At 35.3% G+C, this 23,820-nt stretch overlaps 1 protein-coding gene across 1 annotated transcript; it reads right to left on the bottom strand.

Annotated features, from left to right (window-relative positions):
* Window positions 1–1,849: 1,849 nt before the first annotated feature.
* On the bottom strand, window positions 1,850–23,262 carry LOC149537822 (Cysteine proteinases superfamily protein). Its single transcript, XM_089799204.1, has 8 exons — window positions 22,325–23,262; window positions 3,659–3,826; window positions 3,280–3,411; window positions 2,927–3,008; window positions 2,684–2,800; window positions 2,517–2,584; window positions 2,269–2,384; window positions 1,850–2,092 (listed from the first exon to the last, which is right to left on the bottom strand). The coding sequence occupies exons 1-8, from the start codon at window positions 23,047–23,049 to the stop codon at window positions 1,989–1,991; spliced, it is 1,512 nt and encodes a 503-aa protein (XP_089655330.1). The 5' UTR covers window positions 23,050–23,262; the 3' UTR covers window positions 1,850–1,988.
* Between the last annotated feature and the right edge of the window lie 558 nt (window positions 23,263–23,820).

The raw sequence follows: 23,820 nt of genomic DNA, 5'->3' as shown, positions 1-23,820 counted from the left end.
CAAATGCAATTCTTGATTTGGACTACTAGTGGTGTTCGTGCAATGCATGCAACATTACCAATACCCGGGAAGAAATTTTGATTGCAACGTTACTTATGAATAATTAAATGGTGCCCTCTTATTTGTCTTTATCTTCTCCATGTTTATACACAATTGCTCCCTCAAGGCTTCATATAGGTCAGAGTCAACATTTTCATTTATTATCTTATAAGTAGTCAAAATAGCACTTGTCGGTATGCTATTCATTTTACTTGACTAGAAAACTTTGTGCCTAATGATCACAGATGCAAGCCTTACCATCGGGTCTATGATATCATTCCTAGTCATTTCCCTCTTATCCCACTTGGACTTAGTCAGTTGGGTAACCTTATCCTATTGAATACTTCTTACTGATAGAACTTCATTGGTAGCACAATAGCTGGTTACTGCATGAATTGCTTCTTTTGTAATCTTGTATGTTCAATCCAGCCACAGGAATTGATCATGCACTTGACTCGGCACATATCTAACATGTTGTTCCTCAAACTCTCTCAGAAACCTGGCAGTGTGTGTCAAACCATTATTTTCTAAAACCTTAAACTCATCTTTCAGCATGAAATTGTCATAATTCAAGCTCTTGTACTGATCAAATATAACAGTTGCACCTAAGAATTCAATCTTGCAGTGCATATAGGCTCTAATGTCCTAAATGTGCATCACTCCGTGAGGTACAGATGATGGGGCACCTAATGGGTTGACCTCAGTAGATTTATAGGGGTGTTTCTTGAATCCAAGTTGAGGTCTCTCTGTAATGTCTATTACTACACGAGTGGCGATGATTAGAGTATCAAATTCAGGCAAATGGTCTGATAAATACCTTTCCAAACGATGAAACTAGAGATTATGCTCGAATAGTTGAACATGGCATGCCAACTCTTACTAGATCACCACTGAATCCTTATGTATGATAACTTATATCACTTCACCATCTCTAGAAAACACTTTCACCTCTTCTCTACATGCAAATGAGACTTGAACCACCTTTTATAACCCATCACACATAAGTAACAAATGCTTTACAAGTTGGGATAACCAATCACAATGTAGTAGAAAGACTCCCATTCTTAGTAGGGAAGACACTAACACCATGCCACTACAGAATAATTGTGCTTTCTTCTCATGCTGCAATTATCTTCCTGAAATGAATATGAAATATTTTTTCGATAAATAGGCAGAGCTAGTTTTTAGAAAGGGCAAATTCAGCTACTACACATGAAATAGATATTTACATGACCTGCTGAAATATCTGAGGGCAGTTTATTGGCAATGGTAGTCTACTTCTGGTCTAATTTTCTGATAATTCAATTTCAAATAATTCTCACAGCAAGGTATCAAAATCGTGAAAATAGCAAGGACAATTATAGTAAAGAAAATGATTTCCACGCAACTACATGACTCCAAATAGAAACAATTCCTTAATTTGGATGGCTGCAAGCAGTGAAAACTTTTGAATGCCCTTCCATGGAACAAGTAAAAGCGTCTACAAAATAGATACAAGATGTCACTACAGAAAAATGAAGCAAATAAATGTGACGCATTAACTTTAGCTTTACTAAAAACTGCTACCTGTTGCTCCAATGAAATTCCTTCCTTAGTGCAAACTTTCTGCATAACTAAGCATGCTAATCCTAACATTGACATTCCAGTTTAACATTTCCACATCCAAAGCAAGTCTACATCCAAAAAAAGGATATAAAACAGTAAATTAACTAAAAGTCTAAATCGCAACACATTCTGAACACCTGATAATTTAGCAAAGCTGGCCGATAAACACTCACACAGTAAATTGATAAACAATGAAACTCATGGGTACCTGAAAATTTATAAAATTAATTTTATATATATAACATAACTCGAAAAGTTATACAGATATTAATTAATATTGGACCGAAATTAATATCCCCGATGCTTGTGAAGATAACAACACCATCCCCTTTGCTTCTTCATCTTCAGTAAGCAAAAGAATCCTCACCACTATTAAAATGCACATCAAATTGGTATTTCCCAAATTGCTTGAGACAGCAATATTTTTCGAGACTCGTGGTTTGCAATCCTGTTTAAAGGATATAAACTCTATATATTTAATATTTTGAAGGCATCTTGAAAAATGCAGGATTGCAAATTTTGGCAATTCTCCCGATCTTTAATTGAGAATAAAGAAGGTAGGTGCAGATGTAAAAAGACTTCAAAAGAATTTCTATGCAAATCTTGCAGCTACATCTCAAGCACCTGTAGATAGATCAATCCAGTTAGATGCACGACCACCACTCAAAAATCCATTCAGCTTTTTACTTCTTGTTGAAATTCTCCTCGTTATCATCTGGTTTGTACCATCTTGTTCCTTTCTGCATGATATGAAAAGAGATGGTTTTAGTTGCTGATGGATACTCTATAAATTTAAATGGATAATGAAAAAAATACATTAATGATAATGTCTTTTTCTGTTCAACAATAATTCAAGGATTTTTAAAACTTACAAAAGTACATCATTAATTTGCTTGCGGCGCAGTCTGATATCACGGAGCTTAAACCAGTCTTTGGTGAGCTAGAAAATGGTAACCACCACCCTTGAGCTTAATAAAACGCTCAATTACATTCACAGATGAGAGTTGAGACAAAATATAGGAAACATAACAATACTTACAAAATAAGGATAACAATCTTCTGAAGTGCTAAAAAAATCTGGAGCTTGTTTTAGAAAGAGATCAATGAAATGGAGCAGGAATACACCACAATCATTACCATTTGTCTGCTGTGGAACCTGAAAAGCATATTAACCTAAACGTTTGGCATAAGCAACTTCTAAGATGGAAAAGGAACAAAAATTAAGTAGTTCAATAGCACACCCAAAAGAATCATTGGTATTGAAGTTCTAGACTTCCCTTACTTCAGGAACCAAAAGAGGGAACCTTGAAATAATTTTCTCACTGTCCTTCCTTCCTTCTCCCTTGTGAACTTCAACAAGGAACCTGAAAAAGTAAAAATTTCACACTAAACTGGTTTATGGGAAGGCTACGCCCAGGAAATTTTACATATAGTTTTCAAATGATGAACATAAAAGTAGTCAAGAAGTCTTATTTCCTTTCCAATTCTAAGTAATCAATTGTCTGCCCCTATAAACAACAAAAGTTAAAGCAAAAATCTGAAAGAAAAGGAACAGAGTTGCACAAAAATTGTCATCAATCAAGAAGATAAACAAGCAAAAGATAAATGTATATCATTGTGGAGCTCCATGCTTACTTTCTTATTAAAGGTTCAAGTCGACTTGGGTCAGTTTCCTTCAAGGAATCCAACAACAACATGCACGGTGTTCTCGATCTGCAACGTAAGTCATCTCCAAAATGACACAGAATCAACAAATTCCAATGACCCCTACAAAATAATATAGAAACTATTCAGATGAAATTTACACTCTCCAAAATGACACAGAATCAACAAATTCCAATGACCCCTACAAAATAATATAGAAACTATTCAGATGAAATTTACACAAAACACAAATTTTAACTCCAGACAAGACTCTGAGAAGACAAAACAGAATCCAAGGAAACTGCAATTGAAGGAATCCATTACCAAAAGGCACAAAACAGTTGAAGAGAGAGAAATATATCAAAGGTACCAGTGAACAATTGGAATGAAAACATATCGCTTTGAGAAAATACGTTTTGCTTTTATCCATTTCAAGATCTTGAAGGACGTTAATTCCTCTAGATACATTGAAAACCATAAGCAATCCAGGTAAGTACAATGGTCCTTTTTACTCCTGGGAAGGTCCTTCCATATTTGCCTGCACATAATAAAGGATCATATAAATTAAAAAGCTTATAATTTCCATTCAACAATTTTATTTTATTTTTAAATTAAAAAGATCTAATTATTTAAAAGAAATATAAGGATACAAATTCTTGAAATTATCTTTACTGGTTACTTTTCCAAATCTGCATCCCTCTCTAATAGTACGAGCTCTGATAAATGGCATAGCTTGTGCTGCTTGTTGATTTTCTCGGACCGCTGCAAATTGACTAAGCACTGTCATTTGTAATTTGGTATGTATGTTCCACATGGCAGCGACCTCTTATTTATAATGAGAAAAGGATAACGGACGTGTCTATTCATTAATTTGACAATATAATAATAAATATAATATATATATCACATAATAAACTCATATCTCATATATAATTATATATAGCCATAGTTTTATCTGACTGAAGCTATCAAACATCAACACTCCCTCTTAGCCAGGGAGGATAAACACAAGACAAATATTACACCACTGACAATCTTTACAAATGACACATTAAAGAAATCTTTGATTAGAAGATTTCTACTATTTTAATATCACATTTGATATCATGAGTATTGGCCTTCAGAATATCAACATATGATATTCACCAAATACTCTGGGTAATGGTCTCCGGAATATCAACACTCAATATTCACCATGTGCTCAATAAGGTAATGGTCTTGAAAACATCAAAATATGATATTCACAATTTTGATATCACAATTGAATTAGGTCTCCAGATTATCAACATATGAGATTCACTAGATACTCTTTGACTAATGGCCTCCAGAATGAGATGCAAGATATGCACCAAGTACTATGAGTAATGGCCTCTAAAACATCGAGTAGTATGATATTCACCACGTACCATGTGTAATGGCCTCTAGAACATCAATTTGCATAACATTCACCATATACTCAAAAAATGTTTATAAGGTATCTGCACACGCATTCTCATAATGCTTACCATATAAATATCCAACATACAAAAGTACAATCTATCATGATCTGCATAGATATCATAAAATATCCATTATAATAGAAAATTAAGCTATTGTAAGATCGTCACCTTTAATAACTTCTACAAATACAAGTCACATCATTTGGAAGTCATCACTTCCTCATGATGTACACAAGGGGTAGGCCCATTAAAATCGCATAGTCACAAGGTATATTCATGAATCATAGTCCTCTTGACTACTACAATTTACTGATCATTGGAGAATCCATCTCAACATGGTTTACTCCCTCTAAATCAATATGACCGAGATCACCAAAGGTTGACTAAATCATATCCTCTATTTGCTTCCTCTCTTTCAAGGTTGTCTCTAATGAAATGTCTGGCTCCCTCTTAATCTCAATCTCCCTCTTTCTGCAATAACATTTTTGGAGGAGAAGATCGAGGCACGTAGCTCTTATAATATGTATTGAAATTAGAAATAAGGATAATTCTACATTATTCCAATAAAATATAGATAAATATATGTTTGAACATATATACTTAAATTCAATCTTCTATATATATTTTACTCTACATTTTCAACATATCATTTCCTTGTAAATTTCACCTAAAATGATCAAAAAAATAAATAGCAATAATACTGGAGATAACAAAAATACTTCTCTCTTGTAGAATGTATTATATTTCTTAACAATACTATTAATTGTTAATACCAACTCCAACTATTATAATTATGATTATATTTATATAGAGTATTAAAATATACTTCACAAGTGTCAATATACAAATGTAACTCCATAATAGCAAATAGAAAATATTATCTCAACGTACCTCCTCATTATAAGTCAACACTCATGTATAAAGGTGAGTAAGTGCGCTGGTCGAGTAAGTACATGGCACATGACCCAATCAGATCGTGCAAGAGTAGTTGAGCTTTTCTTTGTGCCCATAATGTATTTAGTCTAACGTAACCCTTGTTATCGATGACATGGCTCCTTACCTTGGGTCTGTAACTGGTGCAATTATCCTCCATTCGTATGTTATGAAAGGGACCTTTTGCTATCCCCTACCTCCTTATTTGCAAATCCTCTGGCAAAATATTTAAGAGATATGCAAGTTTATAACACACTTTCCTGAGATTAGATACAATGACGAAAGAAAATATTCATGTCCAAAATTTAAAGTCACCTATTCCACTAAGCCAACAAATCACACAAATTGTCTTAACAATTGCATTCCCTTATATGTTATTTGTTTAATCTTTTACTCTACAAATAGTTAATTTTTTTGAGCTCCTGTGGAAGTACTTCATATGCCTCCTATCCTTTTTGTGTGAGTGGGTCCACTTTACGTGAAATCCTTGTATGCTAACAAGCATCCACGTCAATGGTCAGTCGTCCCTTGTTCGGATGCAAACAATCACATATATTTGTTCTGCCTTTGTCGTGATTGGACTTCAATTCGCTACCTATGTAAAACAATCTTAGTCACACCACAGGTGCCTTGGAAGTGTTGAGTTTTCCATCCATAAGACTCATTTTATATTCTTCTTAGTTGTGATATTTATTCTCTTCCATAAATGACTTTTTAGAAAATTTGCTCAATAGTGGCCAACGACATAGGTCTGAATGACGGTGTTCTCCTGCTTGGTGAAAGGGGTAGTCCATATCCAAAGCTTGGAGAGTAGGGCAATCCAAGTCTTGACAAGGAAGAAGACGAGGAGGCCAGGCACCACATTGAGCGAAGGAATGATTCCCACCCTCAGATTTAACTTGTGCATTATCACACAAAACACTCTACCCAACATACCACTTACCATCTCACCAAGATACTGTGATTTAGTCCTACCATCTTCCCACCTCCTCTACTTCTACTTTTGCATCCGACAATAACATTACCCTCTCCATCTCTCCCCCTTTCTCCTATGCCCCTAGTTCGAAACTCAGTATCAAATTTGTTGCATTTGGGAGATACCTACCACCCAATCCACATGGGGGTATTCCTTTCAGTGCATAGTAGAAAGGATATGATTCACCTATCACCTTTTATGGAGAAGAGTCCAAGAACATCATATTTATTATTTTCTCCTTTTTACTATATGCAAGCACCGTGACATGACAAAGATGGTTGTACCATTTCTACTATAGTTTATCTGTCGTCAATTGAAACTCACTCTTTATCAAGTGTATTTGAACAATTTATTACATTTGTAGTTGACTTTGATATCGTGTCGATTTTCTTGGACTGCTGCAAATGTACTAAGCATTGCCATTTTTAATTTGGTATGTGTGATCCAAATGGCAGTGACCTCTTATTTATAATGAGAAAAGGATAAGAAGAGGCGTGTCCCTTTGTGGAATATATATATATATATATATATATATATATATATATATATATATATATATATATATATATATATATTTCTCTCACATAATAAACTTGTATCTCCTATATAATTATATATAGCCATAGTTTTATCCGACTGAAGCTACCAAACATCAACACTACTCACTCAACATATATACACCAATAGTTTTGGCATAATAAATTTTGTTGATGTACTTTATGGAAAATGTAATATCCCAATATAATAGATAGGTCTATTCAATAAAGCCCTGGAGGAGTGTAAAAGATCAAAAACCAAGAGAGAAGACAAGAATACTTTTCTAGCCAACCCGCGGTTTGATGATGAGTGCAAAATGGCGAAAAGAAGTTGGAAAAGGAACATGAACAAAGAAAGCAAAAAGGAGTATGTTGTACAGCTGGTTAAAAAGAAGAAAGAGGAATATGTGAGCTTGGGAAGGATCGAGCTGATCAATCTTGGGAAAAACAATCCCAAAAAGTTTTGGAAAGAACTTCAGCAGAGAAAGACACAGATAGAGAACAATATCACAAGGGCCAAATGGTTGGAATATGCCAAGACCCTCTACAAGCGTGACTTGGGAGAACACAGAACCTCGGTAGCCGAGACTACAATTGATCTATTCAGCAAGGAGGATATTATACAAGGCATAAGGAAGTTAGTTGCTGGTAAAGCCCAAGACATAGATGGACTACAGGCAGAATATTTAAAGTGGGGTGCTGAAACCCTAGCAGCGCACATCACTAGGATTTTCAACAGTGCTAATAGGGAAGGCTTTTCTATAAATTGGAGAACTAGTGTAGCGATTCCACTCCATAAAGGCGAAGACATAAACAACCCTTCTATACTATCATGATCAATCCCCTCTTCCGAAAGTTATTTGGCAGCATGGTAGAACAGAAAATCAGTAAATGGGCTGAAACAAAAGGTAAAAGAGCAAAGGGGCAGCGGGCTTTAGACCAAAACACTCTACTATAGATCACGGGATCACGCTCAGATATTTGGTAGAGAAAACTTGGGACACTCAAGGGCCCAAGGCTTTTTGTTGCTTCATGGACTTAAAACATTTGACAAAATGCCACATAACAAAATTTGGGATAGAATAAAAGAGTTGGAAGTTCCTAAGAAACTTAGGATTGCTGTTCACAAATTATACGAACAGGTCAAAGCTAAAATTAGAACGACAGAAGGGCTATCCGAAAGTTTTGGCAGCAACATGGCGTTAAACAGGGGTGTCCGCTATCTCCAACCTTATTTGGGCTTTATATTGACAAGTTGGAAGAATGGATAGACAAGACCAACGGTGAGGGGGTCCAACTGGCTCACTTTGTGATATGACTACTCCTATATGTAGACAATCTCATCATACTTGCTAAGATGGCTAAGGGTTTGAAAGAACACTTGAAAGCACTAGAAACTTTTTGCCATGAGATGGGAATGCAAGTGAACACTAGCAAAACAAAAGTTATGATCTTCTCACTGAAAATGAATAGGGGTACACTGGACGAGTTTCTGTTTAAGGGTAACCCTCTCGAGATTGTGAAATGGTACAAATACTTGGGTATAGATTTTCAAAACAAACTCAATTGGGATACATGTAGATCAAAAAGGATTCAAGAGGGCTGGAAGGCATTATATTCTCTACAAAACAGGTGTAGGAACACAGAATTATGGGATTGGACGACCATGAAAACCCTTTTTGGTGTGTTGATCACTCAGGTGATTCTGTATGGGTGTGAAGTTTGGGGCAGCAATATGTCCGAACAGAAATGGCAATAGGTAGAAAGAATTCAAAAGCATTTCAATACATACAATCTCAAAATCAAGACTATGGTGCCCTATGAGATCTTATTGGCCGAGGTGGGCTCTTTTTCGTTAGAAGCCGTTGCATTGGTTCGGATGCTAAGTTATTTGAAGAAAACTCAAGGTTTAGAAAAACATCATTGTTCCAAGCTAGTCATGGATGAAAAACTTGTCAGGCGAAAAGGAACATGGATGAAGTAAAATGACAAGTGGATGCGAAAATGGGATATTAACATCCATACTTGCCCGGATAGCAATAAAGAAATAAAGAAGTTTGTCAAGGAAAAAATTGGCAACATCATTTGGACAAGACACAATTGGCAAAAAAAATCCTACTACACTAAAGAATTTAACCCCACTTCTAGTCATGATGAAAAGGCCTATATAAGGGCTCCTATTAATTAGAGAGCAAAAATGCCTATACTGCAACTCAGAACTAGTTCACACCGGCTGAGATGTGAAATTGGTAGATGGCAGGTTCCAAAAGAAGAGAGGCCAAACATAACTTGTTTTTTCTGTAATATGGGAGTGGTAGAGATAGAGCACCACTTTGTCAAGGATTGCCCGGCATACAGTGAAATCAGATCTGGGTATGTAGAGATATTAGAGAAAAGAGACTTGAACTACCTATTTGAGGAAAATCAATTGAAGAGAACAGCAGCTCCGATTATCAAAATTCATTGACGGAGAGCTAAGTTAACCAAAAGTTTATAGCTAGATTAATTACTCCTCACCTTGGGGGGGTGCTCGTGTGGGTCCCATAGGCTACCTTAGCCTCATGGACGTTATTAAAATCTTTCATTTCATTCGCCTAAGCCTAAAAACAAAAACAATGTGCATGTGTAGAATGGCATACACAAAGGAACAAGATTACAAGGACATATCACGATGTACTAAGCATGAGTATTTGAACACAACTTTGTTAATCAACTTTACAGCTTCTCTTAGTTGAATCTTAATGGTCAAGGATCTTCAACAATGAAGGTGAAAACATTGGAGGATCCTGATATCAGTTCACATTATGAGATGAAACAGAAAACGGAAAACTAATAAAATCTGGGGGGATGCTGACAAGGCAAAAATCTAGGACCATTTTAAGTTTATGAATGTCTTAATCATTCGGAATTTCGGATCCATCCGGCCAAATGATATCCTATGTTGGTGTGCACTCAACTAGATGCGGCCTCTGATCACAAGTGGTAATCACTCTTACAAGTGACATTTTCTTCACAAAACTATGTAGGAAAGAAACAAATAATTGGTCTTTGAGATCAACAATAATTTGTATCAGTTATTGAGAATGGCATATATGGGCAATGATTAAAACCTGTAAGGAAAAAATGGAGAGAGTTTATATTGAGGTCTTTGAGTGACAAAAATAGGTACAAGGACTCACAAGGTCAATTACTAGAGGTGGACAAATGTTAGGGATAAAAGCCCCTTCATGCAAGTGATGACCTTGGAACAAAACATAAGTAGAAGATAATAACCAAAGTTAAATATATCTCCAAGTATCCGAGCACCCATATATATATTAGCACTTGCATCAGAAGGGGGTTGCACGGATTATGCTGATACAATATATATTTAATATGTTAAGGAGACATTATAATATTATATATTGTTTATTTGATTAGGTGATCTTGTTACATCATTTCATTTAATTAAACAATCTTGTCACAACAGTTTTAATTGATAGAGGAGCTCCTGTAATGGCATGCAAGTAGGAAAAATTAAAGTTTGTGACCATTTGAAGCTGAAGACAAAGCTAAGATTTATTAGATAGCTAAAAGGGGAGGGCATGAACGCCAGATGGGTGATAGACTTAATGATGCTCCACTACTAGTAACAATTGATTGTGGGAATAACTTTCATCTATGACATAAGAAAGATTGTTGGTATAGTTAAAGTAGGGTGAATATCAACGAGGGCAATGTACAAAATTGTTGATTTCTCCCTGTTGAGAACAACAATTCAATTCTGATGTTTGTTTTTATGAGCATGAGACAAAGGTCCTAAGATGCATGCCCTCATTTGATGGATAACAACAAATTTGTTTTTAAATGAAATAGAATGTATCAAAAAAAATAACCTGCACATATAGATTTGAAAAAAAAAATCTCATTACGACTATGGCCAGTAACTTGCCTTAAGAATCTGCACAACATATGCTGTTCTATCAACAATGTTGAGTAGAAATGTAAGAAACCCTAAACATTTTTTTTAAATGAGACAAATAAAAGACAATCTTTGTACAAATATTGCATCAATCTGTTCATGATAAACTAAAAGTGGTTTGGAAACATAGATGCCATTCCCAGTGGTGATGTAGGATCATTTGGAAAAAGTTTTTCCTGTTTTTCTTTGGATGAAGATGAAGCAACATCAAACAATGTTTTTATTTACTATAGTCAAATCAAATCAAATTTAGCATTTAAAGTGATACAAAGGGCAGCCACCAAAATAAAATTACACTAAATAAAGCATTTATATTTGTAAACTTTGAAACAATATTATTGATATTAAGTAGATCATAGTAGTACATTGAATAATACTTGATTAATACCTTGACAAAAGTAAAATCTAAATATTTGTTTTAGTTTGGTCTCTGTCTCCTTCCATGCATTTTATATTGTTGATCAAAAATGTTTTGCAATAAATAATTGCTTCCAGAAAAATCAGTTCATTCAAATTTTTCGCTATAATGTTCTAATGTGTGTTATTCTGTATGTTAAAGTGTTGACAAAATTTTTCTAATCACCTTGACAAAATTTTGGATTGCCCAAAATTTTGAGTTTTGAAAATTTCACGCCTTGGCACCTTCAGGATAGATATGGGGAGGCTTAGCTTATTTTCACCTAGTTTTCTTAACTTGATTTTCCAGAGCTATCAATTTTATCCCTAGGCCGAATAATTTTGTAAGTTAATTTCAACTTAGCAGGATAAAGTTGCGAAATTTGTACTTAGATGTTTTCTTTTGAAAATTTGGTTTTAACTCTGTAAATTTGGATAATTCTCAAAAGAGAAATTTTAATTAGACTTAAGTTTCTGAAAAATCTCAAAAAAAAAAATTCTTTGGTGAAAATTTTTAATTTTGTTGAAATATGGAAAATTGCAAAAAATCGATTTTTGGTTCTAAATGCAATTTTAATTTTTTATTTTAATTTTTAGCTTGGCAAAATCGATTTGGTAGAAAATTGCAAAAAATTGGCTTTAATTGGATTAATTTGCCTTGAAAACTTTTAAGTTTTTAATGAATTTAGTAATTTAATATTGAAAAAATAACTTTTGGTTAGCCAAAATACAATTTTAATGACGTATTAATTACTAAATCCTCATTAAATGGAAATATTTAACACCTTCAAGGCACCATTTAATTTCGTTTTGCAATTGGAGCTAATTGGTAAATTTAAAAGTGCAATTTTTCTTTTTGGCAAAATTAATTTTTTTTAAGCTAAGTATTTAATTGTGAGCCTTAACTTGAATTTAATTTTTGTTTTTTGTTTTCTCCTAGACCATGTAGGCCAGCTTTATGGAGAAAGAAAATTGGCTATAAAGGGAGTCTCCTCCCCATTTCATTTTCACAAATCATTTCTTCCTCTCCGTGTGGGCGAATTTTGTGGAGGAGCAGATTTTTTCCAGACTTGGGTGAAATTTGTGGGAGCCGAATTTTGTGGAAGGCGAAATTTGTGGGGGCCGAATTTTGTGGGAGCCGAAATTTGTGGAAGATAAAATTCTGATTTTTTCAAGAGGCTACGATTTTTGCCCTAGGTTGGGTAATTTTATTTGAAGGTGAATTGCATGGTAAATTCCTAATTTGCAAAGGGATTTGAACTTCTTGAAAGTCATATCCTAGGTTCCAAAAAGTCGCTGTAAATTTATCGGTTAAGGTGAATTTTCATCATCTAGAGTTGCAATGAGTGCTTAAGCTGAGATATCCATCTTTCGTTCTAGGCTAAGGATTGCTCCGCTTGGTTCTTCTTGCCTTTTGGTCCACCACTCTATCATCCCGTAATAGGTCGACGAGCATGGAGGATGATAGTGCAAGTAAGAATCCCAAGCAGGCGAACACTAAGAAAGACAAAGAGGATATGACGCCCAATACTTTCTTCTTCTCGAAAATGAAGTGAATAACCGACACCAATATCTGTGCAGTGGACATGATACGGATGAGGGACAGACTGAAGGAAGGACAATCCCCCTTGGCTATAGGTAGAGATAATTTCAAATCATTTAGAGTTGCAAGGAGTGCTTAAGTTGAGATATTCATCTTTCGTTCAAGGCTAAGGATTGCTCCGCTTGGTTCTTCTTGCCTTTTGGTCCACCACTCTACCATCTCGTAATAGGGCGACGAGCATGGAGGATGATAGTGCAAGTAAGAATCCCAAGCGGGCGAACACTAAGAAAGACAAAGAGGATATGACGCCCAATACTCCCTTCTTCTCGAAAATGAGGCGAATAACCAATACCAATGGTGGTACAATAAAAGGATATACAACAGGCAGTTGCACATCACGGCCTAGGCATCGACACTTCCACTGTGACCATGATGAGCGACAACGGCATAGCCCTTGATTTTGAAGATATCAAAGAAGAGGATGTCAATGAGACAAATTTTGGATTGAGGTTGGATGAGTTAGGAAAGGTTGTTATCAAGAAAAAGCATTCGGGCACCCTTCCCTCTCTCAACGCTTTTATTGGATTTGCAAAAGAATATGATAAGGATCATGAAAAAAATACTACAAGCAGCGAACAGCGTGGCAAAGACAGCGGAACTCAAGGCGAAGCACACACACCTTGTCCTCCTATGGAAGAAGTTAACGAAAGGCTAGCTAAGTTCATTTCCTTAGCTAAGAAAATGAAAGAAAAGGGAAGATTTATATTAGAAGATCATTTGATGTAAGCCCAAGTGGCAAATTTCCCCTTTCTTCTAGAATAGGACAAGTGTCAATTTCTGATTGGCCACCATTTTGGTGCCTTCTCATTGGTTGCCACTTTTTGCACTTTTTTCATTGGTCCATTGATGAGGTGGCAGCTTCTCATTGGCCGATGGGGTGGCAACCCTAATTAGGGTTTTGAGGATCCAATCTAGATCGTTGATCTTGTTTTGATCTCCACCGTCCATTGTATTTCTGGCCTCTATAAAAGGCCATTTGCTCTCATTTGTAAAGGGTCGGAGAAATTGTTGCGAAGATAATACCAAAATGCTCTCTTTTTCATTGTTGCGATTAGCATGTTGATCAAGAACATTGGGTGTTATTGCATGTTTTCTACTTCCACTTAGATTTTCTTTCAAGTTGTTAAAGTTGGTTGCATTTGAAGTTGTTTAAGTGAAAGTAAAGTAGATGGATAGTTGTATGGTACCATTGGTAAATGTTTGATAGGGATCAATACTAGGCCACTAGCATCCTAGCGGCTGGTTGGGAAGCTTTGTGTGGTAAACTAGTTTATTTTTCCTTAGAATCATTGCACCTGTGGAAGTGAGGCCGCTGGTCAGCTCTCATTAGGTTCGATCCCCGTCCATTTGCTAACCTTCCATTCATAGGAGTAGGAGTAGAATAGTAAGTAGCTGGGTAGTCGAAGCTTAGAGAAGCAAGTTAGAGTAGATCAAGTGATAGAACTCATCCATTCACCTTCCACAACCATCGCTTTCCCATCAACATTTCACAAATCGAGCCACCATCACCTTCATCCCATCAAAGTCCAAGTCATCCTCGAATGAATAGCGTAAGGCCGCCTACGTGATTACCAGCAAATCACATCGATAAAACTGAGCAAGTATCCAATGGTGTAAGGAACATTGGAGTTATACTCATGTCTCATGAGCATTAACTTTTCAAGAGAGGAATTGTATGTTTGATATTCTCTATCAAATATCCAATTGCTAATATGTTATGTAAGTGATACAAAACTCGCATCAACAACCTGTAGTAAGGCTAAAGCTATAAATGGAGAGCAAATACTAGAATCTTTGCCAGAGCACAAAGCCGGTGATAAAGTAAAGGCTGCAGAAACTCTGAATCTTTGCTACTATTTTCAGTAGCCGCCAGCCAAAAATAATCTCCTTGCCCAATCTGTTCAGAGTGATCTGGAAATATTGGGTTTTACAGGGTTAGAAAAGATTTAAAGCCTGCAACTAATATTCTATTTGATATGTAGATCCAACTATTATATGCATTTCAGATTTTTTTTAACTGAGAGTCTGAGATGGGGCTATACTTGCAGAAGACTGTTTACCGGTCACAATCAAATTCGATTATATTGATTAAAACAAGTTCTGACAATCTTCAAACTGTTCACTGTCATGAAGAGGGTTGTACGCCAATGTTAAAAGGGCTGTAGATGTTGTTAGACAAGTTTTATGTGAAGGCACACATAATATATAGCCTATCCATTAATTTATATATATAGTCCACTAACAGTCCTCTAAAAACAGATGCAATGTTATGATGCTAAATATAAAATTAACTACTCATGTGATAAAAAGCAAAAAACACTACATAGTAGAAATGAGCTTAAAAAAAGACTAATTTCAAATCCAATAAACATAAGAAATTTTGCAAATAACTGAAACAGAAATGAAGCAAGGAAGGCAAAGAACTGACTACATTCAGTCTTTTACAAATCGATGAATGCTACTGGGACTACAATGAGCTCACAGCACAAGAACAACTGAGCTCAGCACCCTGCTGCAACTCCACTAAAAAATTAGTTAACAACCTGCATACTGAATGGTAATGGAAGGCAGACCCAAGAACCAGCCCTTCTACAATGAAATAGATAATTTTTCAAATTTGTTCCTTTTAAGCTAAGTTGCTGGTTCGGATGTGCGTTCGACATTCGGGTTCGAAACTCGTCCATATTTTTTTGGTATTGGGTTCGGGTTTGTTGTAGGTTCGTCCATACAAGCTTACACACACACACACACACATATATATTGCAGCAAATAAGTTTCTCAATACTCTGTCTTCTGTCTTCTCAACACATTATAGTCCATAAACCTGTCAGAGCTTCCATTATTGGAATAACAGTTTAGTGGGCTCTGACGAGCTCAACCACTTGATGACCAGTCCTGAACATTCAAGGATCAATTGTCTCTGAATATGAATCCTTCCACGCAGCTACAAAACTGAACACTGTTGGAGTTGCAGCTTCTGTAGGCACCACAAATACAATATACGCTGCATTCAACTGTTAGTTGAGACCAGACCAGACCTCTCAACCACCACTCCTTTTCTTTTCTAACTTCTCTCGCACAGACGCCACTTCTTTGCTATTGTCATGCCGTCATCAAAGAGTATGGATTAGTGTCTGTGTCGTGTGCGTTTAGGTAATAATCTTTTACCTAAAAGACTAAAGTTAAAACTAATGTCGTGTGTGTTTCGATTACTAGTGTTGGGTGCAAAAAAGTGAATGTCGAAAAACATTAATTTTCTGTCAAATATCCACTCGTGACTAAAAGTAATTGCCAGTCACTCAGATTTTTGCTCAAATTTCATTCTGGGCTCGAACTGGCTAGTTGGAAGTCCTGCTCGACGACTTCAGGGGAAATGTATTAGACTGCGGACGAATTTGACGTGATTTCAAACTAAACGCAAATGACCTCCAAATCGACTCCCAACTTCCAGCCTGAACAGGCGAATATGGTAACTTAGCTTCTACGTACTACCCTTGTATTCAAAGAATTTCATTTTAATAAAACAAATGTGAAAAGATACTGTTCAAGATTGTTAGATATGCAGAAGGCTCCAAAACCAAGCGAATGAAGCTGTAATGTGTTGCAGCTTGTTCCATGTCATAATCCTGCCTAAAACCACCTATACCATTTTTTTAAGAAAGAAAGGATTAAAAGTAAATTAAATATCAATCAACCCATGAAATAAATCTATCCTACAAGGGTCATATTCATTTCAGTGAACAATGCTGATAATTAAGCTGTAGAATAAAGCAGTGACTGACAGCAATCAATGTTAAGGGGCAGTAATACATTGTGAGCTGTGATTCTATAAACAGCAGTGACGATTACATATACAAACAACACCCATGTTATGTGGTAGGCTGTGATTAATAAATCATTGTTCAAAGCACTTAAAGCAGTGATTAAGAAATAAACAAGGCAGCATTTGGTTTTCAAGAGGTATCACTAAGGGATCAGTTTTGAGGAAGCTTCATTAAGAAAGGTTATGACCATTCCCAGAGGTTCTCTCATTTCATAAAGACAGGAAGATATAAAATGTAGAAGACCACATTGGAGAATGGCATTGAGGAAGATAAAGACAAGTCAGTATTAACTTTAAGAAATGAGATCTGCAATTCAAAAGAGAGCTATATTTGGATATAATAAATATTGTGGTATGCAGCAGAATACGTTTAATATGTATGCTTAGTGTATGAAATGTGGATAAATATTATCATATAAATCCTTGCTCTTAAATATCTCTTAAACCCTTGATCTTAAATATCTCTCATCAAAATTTTAATAAACTTTATAATGCTTCTTTAATATTGAATGAGTTGTCTTTTTTTTTTCCAAGCAAGCAATCAAAGAGGAATAGAAGCAAGTATGTTGGGAAGAGGCAGTAAACCAGTTCCCTCCAATTAAGTTGGCCACCCAAGTGATGGAAAAGTATAATGGATATTCCTGCCACTTGTGGTCCAAGGGGCAAGTTGTCTTAGTCAAATGCTGCACGCTCTTGGGCTTCCCTCAAATTATGCAGGCCACCCAAATGATTAATAGGTATTCCTGCAAGTTGTGGGCCCAGGGGTGAGTTGTCTAGTTGGATGCTTCGTGCTCTTGAACTTAATCAAGCTGAACAGTCTTCCTCAATGATCCAGGTTCCCTCGAATTAAGCAGGCTATCCAAAGTGATGGAATGATATTAGTGGATATTCCTGCCACTTTTGGGCCAAGGAGCGAGTTGCCTTAGTTGGAGGATGTGCGTTCTTGTGCTTAATTGGGCTTGAGAAGTTTCCAGGCACCCTTTGTGGATTTCCTCTCCAAACCCTACTATGATTAATTATGGAAAATGGAACCATCAATAGCTTGGTTCTCAAAGGTTATTGCATGATTCATCCAAATAGAATAACATGATTATTGTTATATATGCGCTTATATTTGTTGGATCCCTGACCTTAATAAATACTTCGTTTTACGAATTATATTTCAAATATTGTATAACATGATTGCAGCATCTAAACCAGATTTATCTTGATAAACATGTTTTATTGGTAAAGATATAATTTTAACTACATTACTACTTTCCTTATAATTGCACTCATGATTTTAGGGCAAGATTTAGGATCATCCCAAAAGGGGCCATTACATTGCATGTTGCATGTCATATAGAGAAATCGATATTTGCATCTGTGAAGTCTTTCCTATTGTGATATTGTGTATTGTTTGATGTCATGACCCTCCAAGATAGATAGCAACTCTTATAACAATAAGATTGAAGCTTATATCACAGTAAAATTGCAACCATTGGAATGAGTTTGATGGAATAAAACAATAAATCTATTAAAGATTTGTCATAATCCCTGTCAAAAACTATCCCACCTTTCCCAGTCTAGTTACTATTTCCAGCTCGTCTGCCAGTCTTTACTTCCTATCACCCACCCCAACAAACTACCGAACTACCATAGATCTATCCACAATATGAATATTAATACTCTGAGAAAATCATCTTAGATATAATACTTCACAATTTTCTGCAGTCAGGACCAAACGACAGCAATAATAGCAATCACTCAAGTAAGCAAAAGATGGATGGCATCTACTAATCATCTCCGTTGTTCATCGAGTAATATTAATATTACTGACAATTAGAAGCAACAGCAGCTAAAGCATTATAAGGGGAATCAATAGAGACAGACCAGCAATCATACAAATCATATGATTACTGAGCCTTAATGAATGAAAAAGGATATTGACTAAGAGTGAATTAGTTAAGGCTCAAACCAATAATATAAAGGTGTGTGATTCGCAGTTTAATTACTATATTCAGGTGATGAAGAGATGCAATACAAGGAGGCATGTCACTTAAAATACTATCCTTTTCTATCAATTAAGATATAAACGAAAGGACAAACACATTTCTCCAGCATCAAAGAAGGGGAAGAAAAGGCAACAAGAAGAAAGAACATATAATAATAATAATATTCAGATCTACAATCCTTGGTATGAGTGTCATGTCACACATACATTGCATAGTGAATCTATTGATCACTGTTCTCTACTAAATTTTGTATGCAGTTCAGGAATATGATATCAGGATGTGATTGATTATATATATAGACATACATACAGAAATATATAAAGCTGCATACCTTTGATTTAAAATATATTTCATTGCTGACTCGGGGGTATTTTAAAACAGGATTTATGTGTGAAATAGTATGTGTGCTTTCTGACTACTGTAATGAACCATGGTAGGGGAAATGTGGGATCACAGGTGAGAAAATGGTGATGAGGTCACCTTTGACCTCATGGTATGTAACTAGGGAGTTCCTTGCCTTTGGGCTTTGGGAGAATGGACTATCTGGACACCCTGATATGAATGTTCCTCATGGCCTCTATCGTGGTGACTGGATGCATAAGGATGTTCAATCATTGGAAACAAGATACAGGTGGCAAGATTGAGAATGGTGATAGGACACCACACTAGATACTCCAAAACAATGGATGGCATATGCCACATGAGGCCAAGAGGGATGGTATATCAGCCCTTGGGCCTAAGGTAGGGGGTTTCTAAGGCATCAAGTCACCCTACCTTATAACTTCTATGGTGGAGTCATCTCAAAATTGATTCAAACAATCTATTGCTTTGATTTACATTTCCAATAACGATTTATTGATTTGATTTACATTTCCAACTTAAGAAGTCTAATTATGAGTTATAATTATAAATGATTCCTAACTTGTTTGTAGAGTGTCAATCAAAGTGAAAGGTATCTCTAGTCCCTACTTGCTTAGAAGAAAAAGATTGAAACCTAGGGCGAATTTTGGGTAGTCATAACTTGTGGACATTATAGGGTTGATTAACAGACTCAAGCTACAATGACCAAGTATGAAAACATAAACATGATAATGATCGATGATTAAATTATATTTAATTCCAAGTAATGCTTAATGAGGGAGCATAACTCTTGCAAAGGAAGAGGTGATTCCCTCTTGTTTGAAGGGTATAAGAGGGAGAACAAATTATTGGGACAGGGCATCAAATGATCAAGCATTAAGAAAGAAAAAAATCAGGAAACCAGAACAGGGTTAAGAGCAGAAATTAAATTACAGGTTGAAAATGGCTAAAACTGAAAACACAACTGCCACCTGTACAAACCAAAAGTTTCATCTGCAATACAAAAATATTATGTTTCAGCTACATTCCCTGCAACTTTTGACTTCCTCAAAAAGCTCCATATCAAACCAAGGTCATCTACGGAATTGAGGAATGTCTGGTTGCTACCAACTTGTTGTTCTCCATGTTCTTTCCTGTGTTTCCAGAGTTACTCAGTTATGCAACACCTTCAGGCTTATAGTGACCTCTTTGTCATGCAACAAGATCTGATTTTTGCATGAATCATAAGATCGTCACCAGTAAAAGGATGCAAAGCCAGGTAACACTACAGCTCATCTGGGTCTTGGTTCAAATAAAATGGTATCATTTTTTATTCATCAACTACCATTAGCATACTTGTAGGGGCTTGCAGGTTATATCTCTCGAAAACTTCTATAGCACCTAAGGTTGGCCAACCAAACAACTAGTGACTGCTTCTTCTACTTTTTTAAATTATTCAATGAAGTTGGTAAAATATGGTCAGATATTTTAAGTGTTTCACTTTGATGAGATCTTAGTATTCTTGTCACTGAATTCTCTTCATTAAACAAGAGAAAAAAATCAAAACTTGGAATCAGGTAAACTAGCAGACCAAGCTATTTAAAAGTGTTTGCCACATATAGCATATACTAGTTCAGACAAAAGAAAGCAAGTCTCTAAATCCTCAAACTATTCTTCATTTGGCCAATCCTAGATTGGTAGTTCTTAGTATTTACCATCAAATTCATAATCACATGCAAAAAACCAGAATAGTAAAGATACCTTAAAATTGACAAAAGGTGATGTTTCCAAAGAGCTATCCGAAAAGAAAAAACATAAAAAATTGCTGACCAACAATACTGGAGAATAGAAAAACAGCTATCCAAGATTAATACTGTGTAGGAACTAAACCAAGCTTAACCTATTAATAAAATTAGTAATTTATTATAGATACATTGGTAAAGATCATGGAATTTTCATCTTAAGCTGGAATTATTATTTCATGACTATATTTGGGTAAATCCCAAAATGTGACATTACAGAGCCACAGTTGTTTTTAAACACAATGAAAAAAAAAAAAATAACAATACTGACAATCAAGATTCATGGTAAATTTCAAGTATTTGTTTTTGGCGGAAAGAATTAATCCACGAACATACAGCCAAGAATCCAAATCCAATCATTATATAATCAAAAGCAAAAGATTCGGGCTTTCATTAAAAAATGTGATGCTACATGATGGCTTGAAAGGTGATTGCTGTTATAAAAAGGAATATTAGATCAGGAAGAATCAAGACGTATTTCATACAGAAAATTAAACAAGTAGAGACTACAGAAAATACTCACAATTCAGGTGAGACGGAGATTTCAACAATTTGTTTATGGCAACAAATGACTTCACTTAACCAAATAAATATACAAATTCAATCACAATATAAAACAATTGGTTCAAGTTTTGTACTAGCAGGAGTGTGAATTTGACATATAAAATAATGAAAACTATAAGAAAGAAACTTAGATTAGGGTAGGACTTAATCGACATAGAATACGAATGAGACAAGTGAAAACAAGACTCATATTCAAGGTGCAAAATAGATTTCAAAGATATATTTGACTCAAAATGCAAATCCAAGAAACCAAGTCGCAAAAAAAAGAAATATATATTAGCCACAAATTACCAAATAGGTTACCAAGTTTATGAATTCAGAATGTACACACTACAGACTACAGATAGCTTAGAATTGACAAGAGGTGATGCTTCCCAAAAACTATTTGGAAAAAAAATTCGCTGACCTACAATACTGGGCCATAGAAAAACAGCTAGCCAAGATATTTCGACTTGATGGTGATCATTCAGCTGTAACATCAAAGCATCACTCACACAAACAATTGAGAATGCTAATATGGGTGCTATACAACCGAAAACAAGTGATTTAATATAAAAGCCTTCTGGAAAAAAGTTGTGATAAAAGTTCCAAAATCATCAACATTTCAGATGACAACACTTGATATCACTCGGCACAAATTTACTATTAGAACAGGATAACTAGAACTTACTCCATATATCTATCAATAATGTGTGTGTCCAGATACTGGTCTAGCTCCCCAAATTCTTTCCCACACCGCAATCCCCCTACTCGCTTCCTCGCTTTCTTACCAGCAACACCTGCTTGACAAACCCCATCGCGCTCATCTTCATCATCGACCAAGAAAACTGGAACCCTCGTCGTCAGCTGGGGATCCTCACCAGACTCAATTACACTGCAGGGCGCTGAAATATTTTCTGTCCTGTTTGCCAATTCCATATCCTGCCGGCCACCATTTTCTTTTTCACAGTTCAATACAACAGAAAAATTGTGTGAATTATGAGAATATGCTCCATAAACGCTTCTAGTCCCGTTGTCATGCACCCCATTGTAGTACATGTGGCTTATTTCTGAAGCCTTAATTTTTACCGCCTGAAATCTCCGATCAACCATATCTAAACTCCTCTGGCACTCCATATTATTACCAGTCACCTCAACCTGAGCTCCGCTTTCTTCGGGGCCTTCACCATTCGAATTTGTAAACTCTGTACAAGGGTTTGTAGGGTTTTCTTGATCCTTATTCGAATTTATTTCAAAGACCGCCTTTTTATCTGCCTCTGCGCCCCACGGGGCACGCTGCAATCTAATCCGTTTTGATCGCTTGCGCCTAGTAATATTTTCTAATAATTTCTCCGATAAAATCTGCTGCTGTTTCCACCTTTTCTGCCGTGAAGTTTTGCAGATTCCGTCTGCCATGGGCCAAATTCATTATCAGAGCAGATAATCTTTAGTTTTCATTTCCCCATTACGTTTCTTTGAAAGCCAAAACGAAGCAAGTATATTTTTTACGATATCTATAAAAGTGTATATTTTTTGTGGTACAATCCCTGTAATTATTTTGGAAGCGGCCATTATTTTGCTGATGGGAAGAAAGGTGTGTCTGTCAGAATATGCTTAACCTTCGCCTGTCCTACCAATATAATATGTGATTAAATGTATCAGTACGGCTTATAAATTCTAATGAATATATGTAAATTAAATTAATATTATATATATTATAATAGTTTTGATATGGAAAATAAAATTTGTGAAATGAATGTTGGTATTAATATTTTATAATTCAAAAAAGACTTTTATTGTGATTTGCCAATTTTTGAGAAACTTTTCAAAGATTTCTAAATTCTTCTTTGAACTCAAGAAAGTATAATAATGCTACAATGTTATAAAATATATAAGTTTTTAATACTTGTTAGAAATGCATAGATATTCATTACAAAATAATTATAATTTAATTTACATCTAAAATTATTTTCTTTATTTCTATTTATTTATTTTTTTAGTGACTTAAACTTTTTTATTTTGATATCTTAAGTGGATGATTTATATTTTCAAATATTATAATTTAAACAAATATTTATGTGGTATTTATTAAATTCTTTGTCAAAGTATATTCTATTTATAATAAGATTTAAACTTTTGACATGTAGATGGTTGTTAAATTTAACTTAGAAAAATAAAAGTTAACAT

The sequence above is a fragment of the Cupressus sempervirens genome, chromosome 9 (genome assembly GCF_028749045.1).
Source record: "Cupressus sempervirens isolate cs-2001-9-10 chromosome 9, ASM2874904v1, whole genome shotgun sequence".
Classification (NCBI taxonomy): Eukaryota; Viridiplantae; Streptophyta; class Pinopsida; order Cupressales; family Cupressaceae; genus Cupressus; species Cupressus sempervirens.
This window is presented reverse-complemented; position numbering and strand designations above follow the sequence as displayed.

Bases quoted from the DNA above. Each gene is read 5' to 3' on its own strand.
- LOC149537822 (XM_089799204.1), bottom strand. From the start codon at position 23,049: ATGGCAGACGGAATCTGCAAAACTTCACGGCAGAAAAGGTGGAAACAG. The intron at 3,009-3,279 runs GTAAGCATGGAG...TTACTTTTTCAG, and splicing joins CTTGAACCTTTAATAAGAAA to GTTCCTTGTTGAAGTTCACA. The intron at 2,585-2,683 runs GTAAGTATTGTT...ACCATTTTCTAG, and splicing joins AAGATTGTTATCCTTATTTT to CTCACCAAAGACTGGTTTAA.